This window comes from Manis javanica, chromosome 14, assembly GCF_040802235.1.
Source record: "Manis javanica isolate MJ-LG chromosome 14, MJ_LKY, whole genome shotgun sequence".
NCBI classification, from domain to species: domain Eukaryota; kingdom Metazoa; phylum Chordata; class Mammalia; order Pholidota; family Manidae; genus Manis; species Manis javanica.
Window position 1 is genome coordinate 11,831,822 of NC_133169.1, and position 25,188 is coordinate 11,857,009.

At 41.2% G+C, this 25,188-nt stretch overlaps 1 protein-coding gene across 1 annotated transcript in view; it reads right to left on the minus strand.

Annotated features, from left to right (window-relative positions):
- INTS3 (integrator complex subunit 3) overlaps positions 1–11,720 on the minus strand; it is a 35,150-nt gene extending 23,430 nt beyond the window's left edge. The window contains exons 1-3 of the mRNA XM_017660547.3: positions 10,860–11,720; positions 3,608–3,691; positions 2,735–2,818 (exon numbers count right to left, since the gene is read on the minus strand). Coding sequence (XP_017516036.1) covers positions 2,735–2,818; positions 3,608–3,691; positions 10,860–11,003 — 312 coding nt within the window. The 5' untranslated portion in view covers positions 11,004–11,720. The remainder of the gene's footprint in view (positions 1–2,734; positions 2,819–3,607; positions 3,692–10,859) is intronic.
- Between the last annotated feature and the right edge of the window lie 13,468 nt (positions 11,721–25,188).

A 25,188-nucleotide genomic window follows, 5' to 3' on the forward strand; every position in this document is an offset into this window, starting at 1 on the left:
CTTGGCCCTTCCACTCTAGAGACTAGGAAGCTACATATTCACTTTCCCAGGCTCCCTTGTAGGTAGAGGCCATCACAGGACAAAATTCTGACCAAAGAGACCCTGGCAGAAATTTTCTGGGGCACCTTGGTGGGCGGGCACCTTGGTGGGCGGGCTCCTGATGTTCTTGAAAAAAGATGTAAGACACTGCAGGTACCATGCGACTTTCCTTCCTCCTTGCATCAAGTGTGGACTTGATGCCTGGAGCTGGGGCAGCCATCTTGTGACCATACAGATAAAAGAATTGTAGAGATGCCAGCCTGAACATAACCAAGCTGCTGACGCCAGGCTGACCTGACCTGCTGTTTCCTTCGCTGAGTTCTCAGGTTCACCTGTTCAAGCCCCCCAAGCCCCCCACTACAGAGTCCCAGGGAGCCGGCCCTAACCCCGTGGGCCCTGCCGCCAGCCCTCACACAGGCTCCCCAGCTCCCGCTTTCCAGCGACACGCTGCTCACGGGTTCAAGATTCAGCTCCCACTACCACCTTCCCTACCAGCCCACCTTCCATCCCCAGCCTGGGAAGATGCAGCAACACCTGACTCGCCAACCCTTCCTGAGGCTTCTGTTCCAGAGATGGGATTAACCCAAACAAGCCCTCAGAGACACTCCTGTGCCTTAAGCTGAAGCCTAGAACGATGCAGTGGATCAGTCCTCCTCAGTAACACCCACCTCAGCTTCTCCAGGAAAGAAGCATTTCAGGAGAAGGTTACCCTCTGAGAAGGATCAAAACACCACAGAGATAAGTCACTTATTCTTCCACCACACCAGGACGGGGGCTCAAGGTCTCTGAATGAGTCACCATCTGAGAGCCCTTCGCTTGCCTACAACTGTGTCCTCCTAATGCCCTGTCTCCACCCACTTTGTCTTAAGAGTCCTGACCTGGGGGCCTGCCAGCTTAGAGGCTCCCTGGAAGGGGATTTACTGGGAAACCTTTAGCAAATGAACACGATCCTGGGGCAGCCAGCAACCAGCTGTGAGATCCAAGGTGAGGGGCCCGGCCTCCTGCCTTGGGCTGTTAGAGGGCAAAAAGAAAACCAGGTGCTCTAGTCCCTTGCCCTGTCTGGATGTCCAAATTCATGATATAGCAGGCATTGAAAATGCAGAGCCCTCTGGCCTCTCACTGTCAGCCGGCCCCAGCTGGAAATACTATACCCCCTGTCCCGGTCACTACGGGCTTACTGATTTACCCTGGCTGACACAGTTCCCACCCGAAACAAACAAAACCTGCAGACAAGACAAATTTGCACTGAGTTGACTAAATGAGATTTTAATTGTATTTATAAAAACCCACACAAGAGAAAACTAAACCTTCACCCTAACCGCTTTACCACCATCTTTGCCAACAACTTCTTCAAAATAGAGGGGCTGGACTGGATCATATGATTGTTTAACACAAACTGGAGACACTCATTTATCTTCAAAATCTTGATGATAAATTCAGTAGGTAAATGAATGCCAGTTTAATTCAACACAGAAATACCTGGGAAACCAAGGACCTGTGAATACTTGCTGCCCCGCCATTCACCCTTACCCCAGATGCTACCCCAGCTGGCATCAGAGGAGTACAAACACATCAAGTTGCCATGCCCATAAACCCTTCCCCAGCAGTTAATCAATCAGCTATGCAAGGGGACCATGGGCATCCTGTCCTTGTCCCTGCTAATGATTTTCCTTTGGTTCTCCTTGAACAAATGACATCTCTGACCTCCTGTTATCTAACAGGTAAACTGGGAGCAACTTGGGGGAAGGGGACAAACCCACCACCTTCATATGGCTTTTTGAGAGGATTAGATGAGATCTCGTCTGGATGGAGCCTAACACAATGCTGGGACAGGGCATGTTTACTTCCTTCTGCTCTTCCTTGTTCAAGGAAGGGCCAGTGAGAAACTGAATTCACCCCAGGCTCTTCTCTAGTCAGGTCATGCAGTTAATGCCAGATACCAGGTATCAGACATATACTTCTAAGCCATCATACCAAGACTCAAAGGACACAGAATTGCTGGGAAGGAAAATCTGGAGAGGCAGAAGACATAATTTTGGTACTTTAATGGACTCCAAAATGATAATCCTGCCCAGGGCCTCGCCTCAAGGAAGACCGACCCCACTTAAACCATTCCACATAAAGGAGATTCTTGCATATGAAGAACCCCAGACTCATTCTCATACAGTCTTCCTCAGGAAGTCTGACTCCAGGTACCCCAGCCTTCTCTTACTAACTACATTATGACTGCATCAATCGTCTAACATTAAGCCAATTAAACCCTGCTTGCTGCAATGTTAAGCCTGCTTTCTGTTCACCTGCCAGTGACAGAACCTGCAAACGACAGGCCATGCTTTTCTCGGTAAGAACTCTCAAGGGAATTGATCACACAGTTGTTCTCTTCTCTTCTCTGGATTAAATCCCAACTCTTTTATCCTTGGCTCATACATCTAAAATTTAAAACTCTTCAAATGCCTTTCACTCTTACATCTGCCTTTTCTTGCCCTTTGGTGTCAGGAGCTAGAGATACAGAAAGGACTTTAGTCAGGGAATGACCAATTCACTGAGAGTAAAGGGAATTCTAACTGTATTTGGAGAAGAAGGTGACCTCGCTCCAGTCAAAGGGTCTGGCACTATGCAGATTAAATGTTCAGTTCCACCATATTCCCAGATTGTATCTGAGAGGAGCTGGTGGGTCCACAGCAGGAAGCCTTACCTTCTGGGCTTGGGTAGGTTCAGTGAGGACAAGGGTGAAGAGGCCCAAGCAGATTTCCTCATGCTGGGGGGGACCTTTGCATACCTGGTTATGAGGAAGGAAAAAACTAGGTGTCACTCACAGGAGGAAAGTTCTTCAGCACAGTTTTTTCCAGAAAACTTGAGACTCCTGAGTAATCTGCAAAGGAGAATCATCAACTCTTAAATTTGATGATTTCCTTCTCCTAAAAGTGTGGAGCATCTGTTGTAGAAGGGAGGCAGAGGAAAAGGACAGACCCTTACTGCTTTCTTTAAGGCTTGATCAGAAAATAAAAGCTGTTTAAACTGAAGAAAAAAAGAAAAACCTACTCCACCACTTTTATGAGACCTGAACAGCCTTCGGTAGAGAGAGAGCTGCAAAGAGTCATTCATGGGGTAACAAGCACACCTACTGGGTGGGACCTTGGGCAGATCACTGAACTGCTGACATTTCACAAGAATAATATACTAACCATAAATAAGGAATACTTACTGAACATTCACCGTGCGCCAGGAATTACTTTTAAGTCCTTTACATGTACTAATTATTTTAAATCCTTTCAACCTCACAGACTGACTAGGAAATATGAAGGATCAAATATGTGAGAATGATTTGCAAAGACAAAAAGTCATTACAGAACTGTGGAGTATTTTAAAAAGTTGTTATTTAAAGATGCCTAAGGCTCTAAGGTGGATTCCCACAGTAAGACAGAACAGCTGGGAAGCCGGGCTTGAGGAGCCATGACATCAACTTTAGTCCCCCAATTCCTAGCCACTTAAGTCTTCCTGTCTTTTTGATCATGTCTTGAAGCTTTCAAAGAAGCAGATACAGATACAGGGAGAGCACCATACTCACATAGGCATTGAGGGCGTCATTGGCTTCTCTCTCTGAGACACTAGTAGTCATCGACGTCACAATGCTCATACATCTTTCCAACCTCTGTGAAGGGATGAGAAAAAATTCACAGTGTATCACACTACCACCTATAAAGTATTTCTGGCTTCAAAAAAGTTGTTTTTATAAAATTGAATCGGGCTGGGGGGTGATGCGTGAAAATAGCTGAAGGGGTAGAGGTACAAACTTCCTATTATAAAATTAGTAAGTCACGGGAATGAAAAGTACAGCTTAGAATATAGCCAAATATTGTAATTGTGGTGACTATTTCATAATGTATATAAATGTTGAATCACTATGTTGTACACCTGGAGCTAATATAGTATTTTAACTGTACCTCAATAAAAAAACCTTTTTAAAGTTACATATAGTTTCAGGAGAAGTATAAACCTACCCTGAAACTTTGGTCTGGGCATTCATGAATTGCTAATGAATTGCTAATAATCTCTTTATTAACGCTTTAAGGAAGTGGTGCTGTGGAAAAGTTCACCCAGAAAATTGGCTACCCTCTAACATAAAGTTTCACATTTAACATGAAATTATTTAATAAAATAAATAAGATTGCTTTTCTTAAAAAAAAGTTTTTTAACCTCATCATGTCTCTAGATCCCACTACTAGTTTACAAGTAATCACCATGGGGATATAATCGGCAAGACCCAGAACATGACAGGTGACCTGGTTTAACATATAAACTGCAAGGGGAAAAAAAAAACAGAGAGGGGGAAACCCATGTATTAAAAGAGCCTTAAGATTATAACCACTGAATAAAATACAAATCCATGAGTACATACATAATAAATAAAGGAGAAGGGAAAGCTCTCCTCACAGTAGAATGGCAACTAATAAATGCGTAAGAAATGTCAGGAGCAGTAATTGATTCTGTCAAATATCAATGGTAAAACCAGTGGTGAAACTTCAAAGAGGATATTTACATACGTTCAGAATACTTGTTAATTATAAAGAGAAAATAGTAACTGTAAGATGCCCTGGAGGTTACCACCTTAGCCAAGTGCTTAAAATTAGTTTCCCCAATAATGAGACAAACTGACAGCTGACACTAAGTGCCTCGGATACGGTGCACGGAAAAGGCTGTAACATCACATCTATGATTTCTTGCCAAAAATGAATAACCTCGGTCTAATCAGTAAGAAATGTCAGGCAACCCAAATTGAGAGATATTCTACAAAGTAACTAGCCTGTAAAAAGTGTTTAAGGTCATGAAAGACAAAGACAGACTAAATCTGTTTCAGATTAAAGAGTTAAAGAGACAGTACACCTAAAGGCAATGAGTGACCCTAAACTGCTATAAGGGACATTATTGGGACAACTGGTAAAATCTGAATATGTACTGTAAATAACAGTAACATATCAATGTTATATGTTCCAATTTTGACAACAAAAGATCCTTGCTCTTAGGAAATACACACTAAAGTATTGAAATCTGAAGTGGTGTCATGCTGGAACCTACTTTTAAAGGGTTAAAATAATAATATGCAATATAGAGAGATAATGACAAGGCCAATGTAGCAAATGATAACAATTAGTGAATCTGAGTGAAGAATACATGCAATTTCTATGTATTACAATTTTTCTCTCAGCTTGAAATTATTTTAAAATAATTAAAAAAGAGACATGTCAACTGAATGTTAACATGTGGTCCTTGTTTGATTACTAATTTGAACAAATCAATTACAAAAAGAACTTATGAGACCATCCCTTTGAACAATGAATATTTGGTTAAGGAGTTATTGTTAATATTTTTAGGTATGATATTGTGGCTATATATTTTTTTTAAAGTCCTTCTCTCATGGATATATTTATGAAATATTTATAGATGAAATAATTATGCCTTGTACTTACTTTAAAATATTCCAGAGGAGCCTGGGGGACATTACACAAGACTGCCATGTAGTGCTAAGTACTGAAGCAGAGTGATGGCTCCAGGGGAACTATACGATTCTGCTTTTTTATATGTGAAATATTCCCCCAGAAAGTTAAAAAGAAACTTTAAAAAATGATTGTGAGGAAAGAAAAGGACTGATGGAGAACCAAAGGCCAAACTAAAATCTACCAGGGCCTCTATAGTCAGACAGAGGTGGGGATGGCAGCCTCAAAGGCCCCCCAAGAGCCGCTCTGGTCTCACAGGTCAGCTCCAGCACGGCATGTGCTCAACAGCCTGCAGGGATCTCAAGTCCGAGGCTCCTGTTCCGAAGAACCTACTATTAAACATTGAGACAATACTGACAAAACGTCTCTCATATTAAATCAGCAAGCCTGTCCATTATCACCACCTAATAGCTCAGGTTTCCTGAATCTTTTAAACTGTATCTGGAGGATTAACCCAAAAACTGTTTTAAGGAAAACCACTTCCCAATTTGCACGGATGATGATGCTGGCAAGACAGAGACAAAGGCAGTTACTGTACTTGCCCCTGTTCCTAGGATCACCATGGAACACCTTGCTGGGGCTACTGTAGCATTGTGAGGAACTGACAAATAAGGGCAACAGGAAAGCGGTCTAGGAATGAAAGACAACCACGTTTCTCCTTCCACCATCATCCTGAGGTTGCCTATGTCCATCCCTGTCTAATAGTGTAAGCAGCACAGAACAGAACTGTGTTAAGGCAAGAGCTCCCACAGCCACAAAACTTCAACCTAAATCAGGCCCAAAGTCCTTGGGTTTGAAGGTATTACAACTTCACTGCCCAGCGTCAGGTCTGACTCTCCCCCAAATTAGGTCAGGTCGACATGCTCAGCCTTAGCAGCATCTGCGTACCCGTGAACAGGAGCTGTGAGATCACATGGAGGGTAAGCTGTGACTCTCACGACCCACCTCTCCACAAGCTCTGAGACCCATTATTACCTAGTCCAGGTCCTATAAGTTCAGAGGAGGGAAGGAAAAACACCGGTTGGAGCTTCTCTTTTTAAACCTTATGCTCTCCCCGCAAGACAAATATCAATGCTTGGAGGATCAGTTCTTCTGGGTGCTAAGTCCAGACTGTTCTTGCTGAGAGTTCTGGGGGGCCCTACTCACCCAGCTTAGGTTAACAAGCAGTTTTAGAGTGGAGGGAGATGGTGAATAAGCAGCAGCAGACCTAAAATCCTGGATATTACTTCCTACACAAAGGAAGAAATCTCTGCTGTATCAACAGGGGTGCAAGAGACACCAAACAGTTAGCCAACGAGCAAACTGACCAGCCCAGGACAGAAGGATCCCTCCGCCACCTGCTACCCTCAGGCCAAGCTCAGGTGAGTTATTTGGCCTCTCTAAACCCTGGTTTCCTTATCTGAAGAAAAAAGAAAAAAGATAAAAGAGATCACAAGGTTGCCCTGAGGATTCAACAAGAGAACATACTGTGAAAGCACCTAGCATACAGCCTTATTGAATTAGAATCTATTCCATTTGTGAAAATGCCCAGCAATTGCATAACTAAATCTATGAAGACAGACTCTTCCCATCCTCCCCTCTGGCCCCGCCCGACAGCCCCTGCACTACTTCTAATGGCAGGTTCTGAAAACTGAGCCCTCCTACTACAAGGACAGGGTAAGGCCCTGAACAGGCTGAAAAGCTTCCTCTCCCATTTGCCCTCTGTAAATTATTGCCCTCAGGAGAGGGGCGAAGGCCTGACTGATGGACCCTGCACCAAGATCCGTGCGCAAAGCTGGGTACAAATCCCACTGGGCTGGCTGAGCTTCTAGCTATGGTCTAAACTCAGAGACCCTGGTCTGAACCAGGTTTCTCTAAGCCTTCCTCAATATTTTAAGCTCCACTCAGAGGCCTGACTCAACTTCATGGGTCACCGCCCAGTCAAGAAGAACAGTGGCTTCTTGGAACAGGGAAGATCAGCTAATGACATACAGAGTTGGAGAGATCAGAATTTGGATCCCCAGATACAAGCAGTGAGGAAAGAAATGTGAGGGCCAGTCCTTTCCAGGCAACACAAGTATAAAAGATGCTACACTTCCCGACTTAAGAAATCACTCCAGAGACAGGAGAATAATTACAAACCATTCAGGGTGACAGAAGGACCATAGCCCTGAGAGAAGGCCACAGGAAGCCCGGCCCCTGCAATCAAGTAACCGTACCCTTCTCCCCCTGTTTCCAGAGACTCTTAGTAAAGATGGGATCATACATGCTGTTGCCAGCAATTCCTGGAAGAGTGGCTCTGCTCAGAGAAAGCCCTGCACGACAGCACCTCAGAGAGCTGAGTAAATATTTACTATCTCTAGGAGCTTCTGAAATAATTTTTTGAGTACTAACACAACCTGATCACGGTTTCCATGAGAGCAGCAGTAGATGGGAGCGGGACAGAGACAGGAGAGGCCTTCCAGTCTGCCAGAACATACTTGAAGCTGGAGACTGAAATCAGAGGGCTCTAACCTCTCAGTTTCTCCTCCTTAGCCAGGTAAACACAGCCTGGTTAAAAGTGTTTATTAAATAGTGCCCCCTTATGGGAAGTCAGTGGCCTTGAAGAACTAAATTCTGTCTTTGGAAAAAGATCCAACCTACAAAATCCCCAAGGACCCACATTATTAGTCAAGAGTTAGAGAACAGGATGGGTGCCAAGTATTCTACAACCAGGTTCCCTTGTATATGAAATGAGGATTTTAAGGGAAAAAAATTAGGAGATGACGCAAAGCCCATTCCCTGGGGATTCCGCATGTAGAGGGCATGAATTATTCTTTGGAGAAAATCTGGAAGGGACATACCTCTAACTAAATGCAACCCTGAGATCGTCCACAGCTTAAGAGGGAATTCTACTTGTTTGGGCTACAGCTTCTGCTTTCTACTGGAACTTTCTCAGCAGAGGAATGACCAGGAGCTGGGAAGGCTTGCGAGGCTAGGCGCTACGTGTTCTAAACGCCTCCAATCTTTGGCACTATTTTTATCTCATTCCCCAAATCGGGATGGGGATGGGCAAGAAGAATTCCCCCTTCAAAGAGAGAAACAGGGCCAAAGAGAAGAAAGGATACAACTGCTCCCTTGGGTAGAGAAGTCACAGTCTCTGCCTGGAGAGCTCCTCACCAGTGCTTCATACTCCGGGCCTCTGCAGCCTTCCCTCATCATGCCAGCTACGGTGACCCCAGGCTCTTCGCTACCATAACCTTTTATTTTCTTAACTTTCCTGTGGGTATGTTAACTCGGTCTTTAGATGACAAGCTCTGGAAGGCAGGCCTTGGGTCTCCCTCATCCATTTTCCTATCAGAGTCAGCACACAGTAAGCACATATGGTCAGGAAGCCACCTCTGTGCTCCTGGGCAATAGATTGGCCTGTGTTAGGAAATAACCAAGCCAGAGGAAAGCAGAGATCAGTCAGTCAAGACCAGGTTTTGATAAATTCTGTGTGCTGAGATCTGTGGGGAGACCCAGGGGAAGAAGCCACTAAGTCTTGTCCTTAGAGACACTTCTAGTCTAGTGGGAACCACACACATGGGGTTAAAAACAGAGTGGCAAGGCTTGGTGGAAAATTCAAATGCAAAGGACAAAGGGCAAAGAAGGAAAAGGGGGAGGCTGAGACATGCTGCGAAACATCTATCCACAAATATTAGGGGAAAAAAAAAAAGAGACCCTCCCTCCCCCTTCTACTCGGAAACTGTTTAAAGTTCATGCTCAGACAGTCCAAAAAAGCAAGAAAATAAATCCTCCCTCTCTTTTGTGGTCCCCTCCTGCCATATCACTTCATTTACTAGCAAGCATGTCACTGCCCAGAAGAACAGGATGCTGTTCTACAAACTGCAGCAGAGGCAGGGAGAGGAATAAACAGATTTTCATCCGACCCTTGGGGTCTGTTCCCCTCCGCCCAAAGCAGTGGTGCGATCAAAGGCAGCTGACTATTTTCTTTCTACAATTCTACAGCTCCAGTGCTAGACCACAGGATTCCAATAAATATTTGGACAATGACAATGGTCATTTCTAAAAAAATGGATAATTCAAAGTGCCAGGCAATCCCTAAAGTCGTTTTTATTTGTTTGGGAATACATTATTTTTAGAAGCATTGTTTATGTTCCTCATTATATCTACCTTAGCTGATAAAAACAGCAGAAAACAAATTTTGATTTATCTAAACGTACACAGAATTATGGAGTGGGCAGCCAGTCTCTGAGTAGACATATGCTGCTGATAGATAGTCTGCAAAGTGCTGTTCAGACACCTCTTGATTCCCAAAGTTCATTTCTGCCTGTTTTTTTCACCACCTTGTATCTGAGTCAACACTTTTTCAAATATAAACTATGAATTCCACCTATCTCCCTGCCCACCCTGTAATACATGAAAAAGGGCAGTGACAAAGTTACAAGCAAGGAAATGGCCAGTGCAGAGCCAGAGCCTGTTAATTTACACATCCTGTCCCTGGAAAACCACCCAGTTGAAAGTATTAGGTCCTACAGTTTAGGAATTACATCCCAGTTCTGGGTCTCATATTCCTAAGTAGGTGTCTGCTTGTCTTCATGTGCAGCGGTAGAAAGGGATATGTGATCAACTCTGGGTGGTTAGGGACAGGGAAAGAACAAGCGGGAAAGGGAAGGACCAACTATCTGGTTGTTGCAAATTCCCTTTCAGGTCCACTGCATCGCCTCACTCCACCATCCAGGTGTTCTCTTGCTTGTGTTGTGTGCTACTCAGTTCTGAAGGAGAGTCCCCCAAGTCCCATTCATCCCCTCACCGCAATGCTCTACTGATGGTCCTAAATGAACGCTCCGCACTTTTCGTTAAGGCTTCACTCATTCTAAATGCCGAGTTAACATCACTGGCAACTGAGTTGTCTACATGAAGTCAACGCTAGCTAACAGGAGGGTCCAAGGTCTGCTGCAAGCTCCTATCAGCCCCAGACGCCTACACACAAATACATACATCACTTCTAAATATATGACTTACGTCTAAAACTCGGTAAAAATATTAAGAATAGTTGTAGCCTGTCTGTGGAAAGGAATGTCAAAAATAAACTCGGTAGATCTGAATGCTGTAACCTCGTCAACCCCCACCGCCCCCCGCCACAAAAAAAAACACCCATTTTCATACTAGTGGCTAGTTGCTATGACAACCTGTCCAGGAAGTTGGCCCACACTGCTTCCTTCAGGAGCAGGAAGTCTGGAGCAGTGTTTGTGTTGCCTTAGAAAAAAACTTGAAGGCCTGTCCCCCACCCCCACCCCGTATCCGCTCCAGTATCCCTCCTCAACCCAATTTCTTAACTCCCTTCCCACCCCCCACACCTACCTCCTCTAACTCATCCTTGGCATCCAAACTGGTTGAAAGTAGCAGCCTCCCCCCTCCTGGGGCTCCTGCTCCCGCTCCTCCTCCACCTCCCGCTGCTCCCGCAGCAGTAGCTGCTGCTGCCCCCTTTCCCTTCTGTAACTCCATGGCTGCAGCCAGGAGACGGGAAAAGGCCAGGGAGGGGATGGGTAGAAGTCCTGGAAATGAGGACCTCTGGGCTGCCAGGGACCGGGGCAAGGGGACAAGTGGGCGAGGGGAGGGAAAGGGTCCCCGTCCTCTCCACTGCTCCCTCCTCTCCGAAAGGCCGCTCCTGGGGAGGAGGTGCAAGCGGACGGCCCTCCAAGTCCTGCCTCTGGAGTGGCAGTGCTGAGCAAAAGCCGTTAGCTCCTAAGTATGCTGGGGCAAGGGTCTGTGCCCCTGTGGGAAGGGGAGGAGAGGCTTCTGCCCCTGAAGAAGTGGAACGGGAGCCTTGTCTGGCTGCTGATGCTAAGAGAAGCAGGGAAAACCCTAAGTTTCTGCCGCAGGAGGTGGGGGACAGAGGAGTCCTGCCCCTAAGGTAGGGAGCAGGCAACCTTCCCGGCCGGTGCCTCAAGGGGTGGGGGAGCGAGGTTCCTTTGGGTCCGGCCCCTAGGGGTGAAGGTGAGGCAGTAAGCGCTATAGGACACAGAGGACCAGCTTCTCCCTGCACCACATAGAGGCGGCCATGGTGGAAGGGCGGTGGGGGGGGGCGAAGGCTGAGGGCGACGGCGGGGGAGGGGGAGGATCGTGGAGGCCTGTGGCGGAAGCGAGCCGTCGCCGTCCCTGGCCTCCGCCAATAGCTGCTTCCGTGGTGGCGCTGAGTCTCGAAGGAGGAGGCAGGCGACGGCCAGCCGGCCTTCTCCCCGGCTGCCAATGGTACGGAGCACAAGAGAGACAGATATGATTGACAGCCAGAGTGTGCAATCGCATCCCTCCGTTGCTGCACGGAGCGCGGGACGGGACGACTTCCCGGAGGTGGGGAGACCAGGAAGGGAAGGCTGCGCCTGCGTGCGCTGACGCGCATGCGCGGCCCCGGCCTCCTTTCCTCCTCTTGGAGCTTGGGTGGGTACGGAAATTGGGGCGATGTTACCGGGTGGCTCTGAGAAACCAGCATCCTACCTAAGCACTGGTAGTGCAGGGCGACGGAGAGGAGCCCTAACCCTTAAGCAGTCTCAGAGCAAACGCTAATTAGTGTGGAGCCAGCCAACAGGCCTGAGAGTGCATCACACGAGCAACTGTGAGCTCATGCAAGTGCAGAATCAGCCAGGCGTTGCCCAAAATATAAATGCACTTGTGCAAACCAAATAATCAGAGTCGTGCCAGCACTAGCAATAGTTTAAGAATTTACTAAATAATGGGACCATCTTCATCTTGGCTTTTGAGTTTCTAGGACTGGCCCACTACACTGAAGCCACTGTATTCTTACCCAACCCAGTGAAGAATGTTCTGATTTACTGTGATCATAGTATAGCCTTCCTTGACTGCAAGAGTCCATTTCTGCTTCATGGTTCCGCATCTGTGCGTCTCAAAAATCATTTTCCATTTTTTCAGAAGCACTAGGATTGTCTTAGACAAAAACATCAAATTTCAGTTTATAATACCTACTTTTAAAAAAAGAATCCTGCTTATTATACTTTGTTAAGTGGAGACAAAGGCTACTTGTCAACTTGGAGAGGATTATCTGAACTAATGAATGTAATCACTTTTTGAGCTGGAAAACGCTAAAGTTACTAGTTATCACTATAGGGGAGCCTATTTCTTTCTACACTTGTAATGGCTTAACATTTTAACTATACGTTTTTATTGAAATGATGTGGATGATCCTTGAAGTTGACTCTCTCATTCGTTCATTCATTACATATATTAGCTGTAAGACTTTGGGTGATCATTTTGACTTTCTGTAAATGATCTTATTACCTGTAAAAATAAGATAGACAAGCTGATTTCTAAATACACTTCCAGCTCTAACAGTCTGTAGTTTTACTGAGTATGCTTTAGATTCCTGAGTGCATGGCACTGCATTAGCCACTGAAGAATACAAACATAAGTCATTACGAAAATATTACTGTGAGTCACTGGAAACAAGAATATACTAGTTGAGAAAAGAAAAGTAAGGTTTAGAACACTATATTTATGCTTCTGTTTGTGTGTGGATCTTTAAAAAGTGGGAACTTGGAGAATATATAAGTATTTATAAATACAGACACATCTCTGGAGGCATACCCAAAGCCCCTTTAATATCTGTTGTCTCTGGGTAGGAGACTGGATGGCTGGGAGATGGGGTGGGAAAGAAACATTTTACTGTATATGCTTTGGTGGTTTTCTAATTAAGCACCATGTAAATGTAGTGCTTCTTTAAAAATACCTGACTTCACAAAATATATTTTAAAAGGAAAGCATACCTCCCCTTTCTCCAATAGCTTATACTTTGGCCAGAAAATAGGCTGTTAATATAAAACGACAGCTTACATTTATCAAAAGCTTGCTACATGATGGGCAATATTCCAAATACTTCATGTTTTAATTAATTTATACCTTGACTTAAGTATTATTATCTTCCCTGCTTTACAAATGACAAAGCTAAGGCAGAGAAAAGTTTCATAATTTGTCCAGGTCATATAGGTGAGGAAGTATAGGTCTGAATTGTCCCCCTTCCCTGATTCATATGTTGACGCTCTAACCCACAGTGTTAGCTATTTGGAGATAGGGCCTTTGGAAGGGGATTAGGTTTAAATGAGGTCATAAGAAAATCGTCCTAAAATTCATATGGAACCACAAAAGACCCTAAATAGCCAAAGCCACCCTGAGAAGGAAGAATAAAGCAGGGGGAATTATACTCCCCAACTTCAAGCTCTACTACAAAGCCACAGTAATCAAGACAATCTGGTACTGGCACAAGAACAGACCCATCGACCAATGGAACAGACTAGAGAGCCCTGATATAAACCCAACCATACATGGTCAATTAATATGTGATAAAGGAGCCATGGACATACAATGGGGAAATGACAGCCTCTTCAACAGCTGGTGTTGGCAAAACTGGACAGCTACATGCAAGAGAATGAAACTGGATTATTGTTTAACCCCATACACAAAAGTAAACTCGAAATGGATTAAAGACTTGAGTGTAAGTCATGAAACCATAAAACTCTTAGAAGACAACATAGGCAAACATCTCCTGAATATAAGGATGAGCAACTTCTTCCTGAACCAGAGAAAGGGGAACAAAAGCAAAAATGAACTCATGGGACTACATCAAACTAAAAAGTTTTTGTAAGGCAAAGGACATCATCAACAAAACAAAAAGGTATCCTACAGTATGGGAGAATATATTTGTAAATGACATATCTGACAAGGGGTTAACATCCAAAATATATAAAGAACTTACACACCTCAACATCCAAAAAGCAAATAACCCAATTAACAAACGGGCAGAGGATATGAAGAGACAGTTCTCCAAAGAAGAAATTCGAAAGGCCAACAGACACATAAAAAGATGCTTCACATCACTAATCATCAGGGAAATGCAAATTAAAACCACAATGAGATATCACCTCACACCAGTTAGGATGGCCAGCATCGAAAAGACTAAGAACAACAAATGCTGGTGAGGATGCGGAGAAAGGGGAACCCTCCTACACTGTTGGTGGGAAAGTAAGCTAGTTCAACCATTGTGGAAAGCAATATGGAGGTTCCTTAAAAAACTAAAAATAGAAATACCATCTGACCCCGGAATCCCACTCCTTGGAATATACCCAAAGAAAACAAGTTCTCAGATTTAAAAAGATATATGCACCCTATGTTTATTGCAACACTTTTTACAATAGCCAAGGAATGGAAGCAACCTAAGTGTCCATCTGTAGATGAATGGATAAAGAAGATGTGGTACATATACACAATGGAATACTGTTCAGCCATAAGAAAGAAACAAATCCTACCATTTGCAACAACATGAATGGAGCTGGTGGACATTATGCTCAGTGAAATAAGCCAGGTGGAGAAAGACAAATGCCAAATGATTTCCCTCATTTGTGGAGTATAACAATGAAGCAAAACTGAAGGAATAAAATAGCAGCAGACTCGGAGACTCCAAGAATGAACTAGTGGTTACCAAAGGGGAAGGGTGTGGGGGGAGGGGTGTGGGAGGGCCGGTGGGGAGGGAGGGAGAAGGGGACTGAGGGGTATTATGTTTAGTACACATGGTGTGGGGGATCATGGGGAGAACAGTGTATCACAGAGAAGGGACATAGTGGATCTCTGGTATCTTGCTGCACTGATGGACAGTGACTGCCTTGGGGTATGGGTGGGGACTTGATAATATGGGTAAATGTAGTAACCACATTGTTTTTTCATGTGAAACCTTCATAAGAGTATATATTAATCATACCTTAATAAAAAATTTAAAAAATAATAAAAAATAAAAATAAATGAGGTCATGAGGGTAGAGCCCTCCTGATGGGATTAGCACTTACAAGACAAGGACCCTCACAATGTGCACAAACGAGAGGTCACGAGCACACACAGCAAGATGATGGTGGCCAAGAGAAGAGGCCTTGGAATGAATTCTTTGACTTACCAGCGTCCAGAACTGGGATAAATAAATTTCTGTTGTTCAAGCCACCCAGTTAAGGTATTTTATTATCGTAGTCCCAGCAGACTAATAGCACCAGGATCTGAATCCAAGGAGTCTGGCCCCAGGGCAAGTATACCTTCCCTTACATTATAATGCTTTTTTTGTTACTTCCAAGTAGAAAAGAGAGTGGTGATTTGGAAAATTTTAACTTATAATTACATTAGTTTTTTTTAAACTACAATGAATACTCATTACTTTTTAAATTACAAAAAAAAATCTAATAAGGTCAAGAACAAAAGAAGAAGAAAGTTATGGATAAATGAAAGCATTTGTACTATAATAGACCCCAAAAAGCTAATGACATTTTCCTCAAAGTCAAAGGACCCAATTCTGTAACCTAACATACATGAAATCTAATGAAGCTAATAATTGTAAATTAAAGTGAACAGCCATTTGGGAACAGTTGATTCGCTGATTCATTACTGGACAGGCTTCCAGAAGCTCTGTACTGCCCTCACAACTGCTCTGTGGTAGTGTCAGCACTTTCCCCCAGCAACCCAAGTACAGAGCTTATTTTTGACATTCATTCTTTTTTCTCCCAGATTCAATCAGTCACTAAAGGCCTCTTGTTTTTTTCTTACAAACGTATTTGGAATTTATTCCTCCCCAGCCAACACTATATATATATAGTTAAAACTATATATATATATATATATATAGTTGTCATACCATATGTATCAATGGATTCCAATCCATTCAACATCCTGCCACTTCTCTAAGCTTACTAGTCTCTTAGATACCATCCCCATATTTCCCAAATTCTCCATAATCTTATCTGATTCCCAAGACTTATTTTGTAAAATTTCTATAATTAAAAAAACTATAAGTAATAAAGACTCATTATTAACAATTCAGACACTAAAGTAGAAGCAAATCTTCTTTTTTTCCTCTTCACCCCATCCAATCTGACTTCTCCTGAGTCATTGGTGTCACCAGTTTGTTGCATATCCTTCCTTCTTAATTTTTTTCAAACATACATAAACACATATCCACAGTCTTATTTCTTTGTTTGGTTGTTTTAATTTTGTTTTTAACAAAAATGAGATTATATTCTAAAAATTCTGCTTCTTGCTTTTAAAAATTACCACTTATACTACCTAAAGCAATCTACAGAGTCAATGCAATCCCTATCCAAATACCAACAGCATTCTTCAATGAACTGGAACAAATAGTTTTAAAATTCATATGGAACCACAAAAGACCCTAAATAGCCAAAGCCACCCTGAGAAGGAAGAATAAAGCTGGGGGGATTACACTCCCTGACTTCAAGCTCTACTACAAAGCCACAGTAATCAAGACAATTTGGTACTGGCACAAGAACAGACCCACAGACCAATGGAACAGACTAGAGAGCCCAGATATAAACCCAAGCATATATAGTCAATTAATATATGATAAAGGGGCCATGGACATACAATGGGGAAATGACAGCCTCTTCAACAGCTGATGTTGGCAAAACTGGACAGCTACATGCAAGAAAATGAAACTGGTTTATTGTCTAACCCCATACACAAAAGTAAACTCAAAATGGATTAAACACCTGAATGTAAGTCATGAAACCATAAAACACTTAGAAGAAAACTTGGCAAAAATCTCTTGAATATAAACATGAGCAACTTTTTCCTGAATGCATCTCCTCAGGCAGGGGAAACAAAAGCAAATATGAACAAATGGGACTACATCAAACTAAAAAGCTTCTATACAAAAGGGCATCCTATAGTATGGGAGAATATATTTGTACCTGACATATCTGACAAGGAGTTAACATCCAAAATATATAAAGAACTCACATGGCTCAACACCCAAAAAGCAAATAACCCTATTAAAAAATGGGCAGAGGATATGAACAGACACTTCTCCAAAGTAGAAATTCAGATGGCCAACAGGCACATGAAAAGATGCTCCACATCGCTAATTATCAGGGAAGTGCAAATTAAAACCACAATGAGATATCACCTAACACCAGTTAGGATGGCCAACATAGAAAAGACTAGGAACAACAAATGCTGGTGAGAAAGGGGAACCCTCCTACACTGTTGGTGAGAATGTAAACTAGTTCAACTGTTGTGGAAAGCAATATGGAGGTTCCTCAAAAAACTAAAAATAGAAACACCATTTGACCCGGGAACTCCACTCCTAGGAATTTACCCAAAGAAAACAAGTTCTCAGATTCAAAAAGATATGCACCCCTATGTTTATCACAGCACTATTTACAATAGCCAAGATATGGAAGCAACCTAAGTGTCCATCAGTAGATGGATAAAGAAGATGTGGTACATATACACAATGGAATACTATTCAGCCATAAGAAAGAAAGAAATCCTACTATTTGCAACAACATGGATGGAACTAGAGGGTATTATACTCAGTGAAATAAGTCAGGCAGAGAGAGACAAATGCCAAATTATTTCCCTCATTTGTGGAGTATAACAATGAAGCAAAACTGAAGGAACAAAATAGCAGCAGACTCACTGACTCCAAGAAGGGACAAGTGGTTACCAAAGGGGAGGGGTGGGGGAGGGCAGGTGGGGAGGGAGGGAGAAGGGGATTGTGGGGTAACATGATTGGTGCACATGGTGTGTGTGGGGTCACAGGGAAGACAGTGCAGCTCAGAGAAGACAAATAGGGACTCTGGCATCTTGCTACACTGATGGACAGCGACTGCAATGGGGCATGGGGGGGACTAGATAATAAGGATGAATGTAATAACCACATTGTTTTTCTTTTGAAACCTTCATAAGAGTGTATATTAATGATACCTTAATAAAAAAATTAACACTTATATCCTGGCCATTTTTTTTTGGAGATCTACTTCTATTTTAATAGCCTCATAATAGTCTCCTCCCTCTGGAGAACTTGTGCTCTTCCCTGATCCTGTCCCCTAGTTGATTTTCAAAACAATGGACCTTCCACTTGTCAAAATCCACCCTCCTAGAAGGCAATTATGGTTTCAAATAGCAAGTTTCTTTGTGGGGGATAGTACAGTTATTATTAGTAAGAACCAAATAATAAGGCCCTGGAATCAAGTAAAACAATAACAGCTCACAATGCAGCAGGCAAGTTTCCTGTCAAAGAAAGATCAATCCAATACCCAGAGATCCTGAGTGGGTTTTGGGTTGTGGCAATGGAGGGGTTTCCCTACTTCAGACAGAATGATAAATTAAAGACAGGATTAAGGTGAAGACTAGAAGGGCATGCTTGTAAAATCTACAGAAAACAAAACTGAGACTACCAGCTAATAGACTGGATTACCAGGTTTCATTGAAAAAGTTCTCAATGAGATAAAAGAATAAATTAAACATAACAAGATGTTTAATCAAGATGAATGTACTTATTTTCATGCTTAGGCCTTATTTTAGGAAGGATTTAAAACAAATAGGGATAAATATAAGTTCCTGAAATTAATTTTAAAATATTAGTGGTGTGGGATGGGCAAAGATTTCTTAAATAGATACAGAAATCATAATGGAATGATGGATGGATTGAACTTCATTAAAATTAAGAACTGTCCATTAAAACACAGCATGAAGAGAGTTAAAGACAAGGAATGGACAGGGAAAAAATATTTGTAATGCACATATCTGGCAAAGGAATCATATCAAATGAGTAGATAGATTTAGATAGATATAGACATATAAAAGACAACTTGTGAAAAATAGACAAAAGACATAAACTGGCATGTCACAAAAGAGGACACCCAAATGGCTAATAAACACATGAAAAAGTTGGCAACATCATCAGTCATTAGGGCAATACTAATTAAAACTACAATGAGATACTGGGAATTCTAGCCAGAGTAATTAGAAAGGGAAAAGAAATAAAAGGAATCCAAATTGAAAGAAGTAACATCATCTCTATTCACAGATGACATAATCCTATATATAGAAAACCCCAAAGAATCCACAAGAAATCCCATAAGTGAATTTGGCATAGTTGTAGGGTACAAGATCAACACACAAAACCCATTGTGTTTCCACACACCAGCAATGAATGATCTGAAAGGAAATTAAGAAGGCAACTCCACTTATAATAGCATCTAAAATAATAAAGTACCTAGGAATACATTTAAACAAGGAGGTGAAGACTTGTATGCTGAGAACTACAAAATATTGCTGAAAGAAATTAAGGAAGACTTAAAAAAAAGGAAGACATCCTATATTATGGGGAAAAAAAGAGTTAATATTGTTACGATTTAAATAGTACACACAGCAGTCAATCTACAGACTTATGCCGTCTCTATCAAAATTCCAGCAGCCATTGTTTGCAAAAATGGAAAAGCTAGCTCACAAATTCATATGGAATTGCGAGGGCCTCTGCATAGGTCAAAATAGTCTTGTAAAAGAACAGAAGACTCATACTTCTCAATTTCAAAACAATACTGTAAGCTACAGTTATGAAATCAACATTGCACTGGCATAAAGATATACATACAGATCAATGGAATAGAACTGATAAAATGATACATTTATAGCCAATCAATTTTTGACAAGTGGACCAAGAACAGTTTCTTCAACAAATGGTGCTGGAACAACTGGGCTTCCACATGCAAAAGAATGAAACTGGACCCCTACCTCACCTCACACCATACACAAAAGTTAACTCAAAATGGATCAACAACCTAAATAAAAGAGCTAAAACCATAAAACTCATAGAAGAAAAGATAGGGTAAATCTTCATGACCTTGGGTTTGTCTTAGATATGACACTAAAAGCATGAGCAACAAAAGAAAAAATAGATAAACTGTCCTTCAAAATTAAAACTTTTGAACATTGAAGGACATTAGCAAGAAAGTTAGAAGACAACCTACAAAACGGGAGAAAATATTTTCAAGTTATATGAGGGTTTAATATCCAGAATATACATAGATCTCCTAAAACTCAGAAACAAAAATCCAAACAACTCAATCAGAAGATGGGCAGAGAAATTGAAAAGATATTTGTCCAAGGAAGATATACAAATAGCCAGTAAGCACATGAAAAGATGTTTAACACCATCAGTAATTAGGAAAATACAAACCAAATACATGCTATAACATGGATGAACCCTGAAAACAATATGCTAAGTGAAATAATCCAGACCCAACAGGACAAGTAGTGTATGATTCCACTTTCTGAAATATTTAGAATAGACATATCCATAGAGACAGAAAGTAGATTAGAGGTTACCAAGGGCTAGAGGAGGTGGGAATGTGGAGTTATTTTTTAATGGTTATAGAGTTTCTATTTGAGGTGATGAAAAAGTTTTGGAAAAATAGTAGCAATGGCTGCAATGTGAAGGTAATTAATGCCACTGATGTATACACTTAAAAATGGTTGTGATGGCAAATTTTGTGTTACATGTATTTTACTACAGTAAAAAATAATTTTAAAAAAATACAATGGAAAATCACCATCTGACAAAAATCATAGTAATAATGATTCAGGCAAGAATCAGACAAGCCCAAATTGACAGACATTCTACAAAATAACTGGCCTGTCCAAACTATTAAGGTCATTTATATTTAAGACTGAAGAACTCCTCTGGGTTAAAAAAAAATAGCAGAGACATGACAACTAAATGCAACATGTGATCCTAGACTGGATCTTGGGCTGAAAAAAAAGTTTGCTATAATGTACATTATTGGGACAATTGGAAATTAGAAAAATTTGAATATTTACTGTCTATTCGGTAAGAGTAAAGTGCCCAATTTTGACAAAGAAATGGTGGTTATGTAAGAGAATGTCCTGGTTCTTTAGAACTTTACATATATTACATATATATAATTTATACATATATATATAAATAATATATAAGCATATACATATATATAAAACTCTAACCGATACTGATAACTTTAACCCTTTATATTATATACAACATATACATTAGAGAGAGAGTGGTAATGTTAAAGAATATGTGGTAAGATGTTAATTGGTAAATCTGGCTGCAGGGTGTAAAGGAGTTCTTTGTATTCTGGCAATGTTTCCATAAATTTGACATTACTTCAAAATTTTAAAATTTCGAAAAGAAAGCTATAAAATGCCACTAAACACTTACCAGAATAGCTATGGTTTAACAGCTCAAAGATACCAACTGTTGGTGAGGATGTATAGAGAGAGACTGGAACTCCCATAACATTGCTTGTGGAGTGGAAATAAGACTGATGACCTCAGTAAAGTGTTGAGCAGTATCTACTCAAACTAAATAATTGCCTATCCCATGACACAACAACTCCACTCTCTAGGTATATGCCAAGAGAAATGAGTGCAGGTGTCCACTAAAAGAATGTATAAGAATGTTCATTTAGGAATTTCCCCTAAGAACGCAGGAGTCCAGTTTGAAAAAGACATATGCACCCCTATGTTTATTGCAGCACTATTTACAATAGCCAAGAAATGGAAGCAATCTAAGCGTCCATCAGTAGATGAAAGGATAAAGAAGATGTGGTACATATACACAACAGAATATTATTCAGCCATAAGAAGAAAACAAATCCTACCATTTGCAACAATATGGATGGAGCTAGAGGGTATTATGCTCAATGAAATAAGCCAGGTGGAGAAAGACAAGTATCAAATGATTTCACTCATCTGTGGAGTGTAAGAACAAAGAAAAAACTGAAGGAACAAAACAGCGGCTGACTCACAGAACCCAAGAATGGACTAACAGTTACCAAAGGGAAAGGGACTGGGGAGGATGGGTGGGAAGAGAGGGATAAGAGGGGGAAAAAAAGAAAGGGGGCATTACGATTAGCATGTATAATGTTGGGCGGGGCACGGGGAGGGCTGTGCAACACAGAGAAGACAAGTAGTGATTCTATAGCATCTTACCATGCTGATGGACAGTGACTGTAATGGGGTATGTGGTGGGCACTTGATAATAGGGGGAGTCTAGTAACCATAATGTTGTTCAAGTAATTGTATATTAATGATACAAAAAATAATAATAAAAAGTTCAAAAAAAAAGGAATGTCCATAGTAGCATTATTTACTACAAATAAAAACTAGAAGCAACTGTGAACTTAAAACTCCTCAAAAAAAATTGTCTTTAAAAAACACTAGAAGCAATCTAAAAGCCCATTAGCAGTGGAAAAGATAAATAAATAATTTTAGCTATAATCATTCAATGGAATAATTTATAGTGGTAAAAAAGAACAAACTGTTACTCTCACAACACTGGATTCATCTCACAGACATATAATGTTGACTGAAAATTGCAGACACAGTGCTTAAAAGAAATGAGCCATCAAGCCATGGAAAGACATGAAGGGATCTTACATGTATATTACTGCGTGAAAGAAGTCATCTGAAAAGGCTACATACTGTATGATTCCAACTTTATGTCATTCTGGAAAAGGAACAACTGTGGAGGCAATAAAAACATCAGTGGTTGCCAGGGGTTGGGGAGTGGGGTGGAGCGACAAACAGGCAAAGCACCGAGGATTTTTAGGGCTTTGAAAATATTCTGTATGACACTGTAACTATGGATACGTGTCATTATACATTTGTCCAAACCCATAGAATGTACAACACCAAGAGTGAACTGTTTTGTAAACTCTGGACTTTAAGTGATGATGTGTCACTGTAGGTTCATCAGTTGTCACAAATATGCTAGTCTTGTAGCGGGTATTGATAGAGAGGGAAGCTACCCAGCATGTCTCAGGGCAGGGGGATGTGTGAAATCTCTGTACTTTCCCCCACTTTTTTAAAAATTTAAGTATCATTGACATACAATCTTATATTGGTTTCAAATATACAGCACAGTGGCTCAACAGTTACCTATATTATTAAATCCTCACCCTCTGTAGTGCAGTCGCTATCTGTCAACATAGAAGGATGTTACAGAATCACTGACTGTATTCACCATGTCATACTACTGTCTCCATGACCGAAGTTATATTGTGATTGTGAGTTATTGTGCTCTTTTATCCCCTTCACCCTCCCCCCAATTCCTTCCCCTTAGTAAGCACTAGTCACTTCTCAGTGTCTATGAGTCCACTGCCGTTTTGTTCATCTTGTTTTTCTTGTTGGTGCTCATGCTTTATTTTTATATTCCACAAATGATTGAAATCATATGGTATTTGTCTTTCTCTGCCTGGTTTATTTCACTGAGCATAATACCCTCTACATGAATCCATGTTGTTGCAAATGGCAGGAATTCTTTTTGTGGCTGAATAATAGTCCATCGTGTATATGTACCATATCATTTTTATATATTCATCTATTGATGGACACTTAGGTTGCTTCCATATCTTGGCTATTATAATAATGTGGTGATAAGCATAGGGGTGCGGATATCTTTTTGAATCAGGGCTTTTGTTTTCTTTGGGTAAATTCCTAGAAGTGGAAATTACTGGATCAAATGGTATTTCTATTTTTAGTTTTTTTTTCAGGAACCTCCATACTGCTTTCCACAGAGGTTGCACCAGTTTCCATTGCACCAGTACATTCCCATGTACTTTCCCCTCAATTTTGCTGTGAACCTTAAACTACTCTAAAAAAAATAATCTTTAAAAAAAAAAAGAAGGAATCCAGAATCCGGACACACTAAATGTATATTGTGGGATTTTACGTATATGAAGTTCAAGAACACTAAAGTTTATCTATGTCAAGAGGAGTAGCAATAATGATAAGCTCTGAAAGGGTGAGGGCTGGGGGAGGTATTGACTGGGAAAGGACATGAAGATTTCTGAGGTGCTGGGAACAATCATATCTGTATTTGCGTGATGGTTATGTGGCCGATTGGCTGAGGGCATACACATGTAAAATTTTTTTGAGCTGTACATTTTATGTTGTGCATGTTTTACCTCAGTTTTTAAAAATGGAGCACATGAAACTCCATGGAGGCACCGCTTTTCTTCTGTCATGTTGGCAAAAATCTCAAAGTGTGAAAACACTTGTCAAAGTTTCTGGAAATTAGTCACACTCATGCACAGCTGTGGGTGTGCAAATTGGGCAACTGGATTAGATATAAAAACTACAAACACATACGCTCTTTGACTCAGGGACCCATTTCTAAGATAAGTTTCTCTTGCGGGTACACTTCACGGAACATGGCACAGATATGCAATTACACATTAGGTACAGGTATGAGGTTAGACATTACAGCATTTTATACGACTGCAAAAGACTGAAAATACGTAAATAGGTTAGTACATTGTGATATATCCCCCAAATTAACACTCTTTAGCTGCACAGAGAATAAGAAAGTTCGTTCTTAACTGATATAGAAAGAGTCCCAAGATATATTATTAAGTGAGCTAATAAGCAAGGTGCTCCCTTTTATGTAAGGAAAAAAGATAGTATACATTCATGTATGGTCATATTCACATAAAGAAACCCAGGAAGGAAATAAATAAGTAAATAGAAGTGTTTACTTATATGTATGTGGATACAGATAAGAATGGGACAGATTCAATAGAAACTTTTCATTGTGCATCTTTAAAAACACATACTTAAAATTTTTTGAGCTGTGTAATTGCTGGTTTGAAAATTAAATTGGTTTATTTTAAAAGACAGGTAGACCTGAAGTCCCCGGGGAACTGGATCCTAGGGAATTTTAGAGGTGGTAGAGGGAAGGCTGGAGATAGAGGTGGATTCAATACGGAATGGATAAAGCTTAGACTAGAGTTACTCACTCTGACTGCTTCCAAGGCCCTGGGGGAGGGTCTAGCAATGTGCTCGCATGTGTTTGTAAAATTCG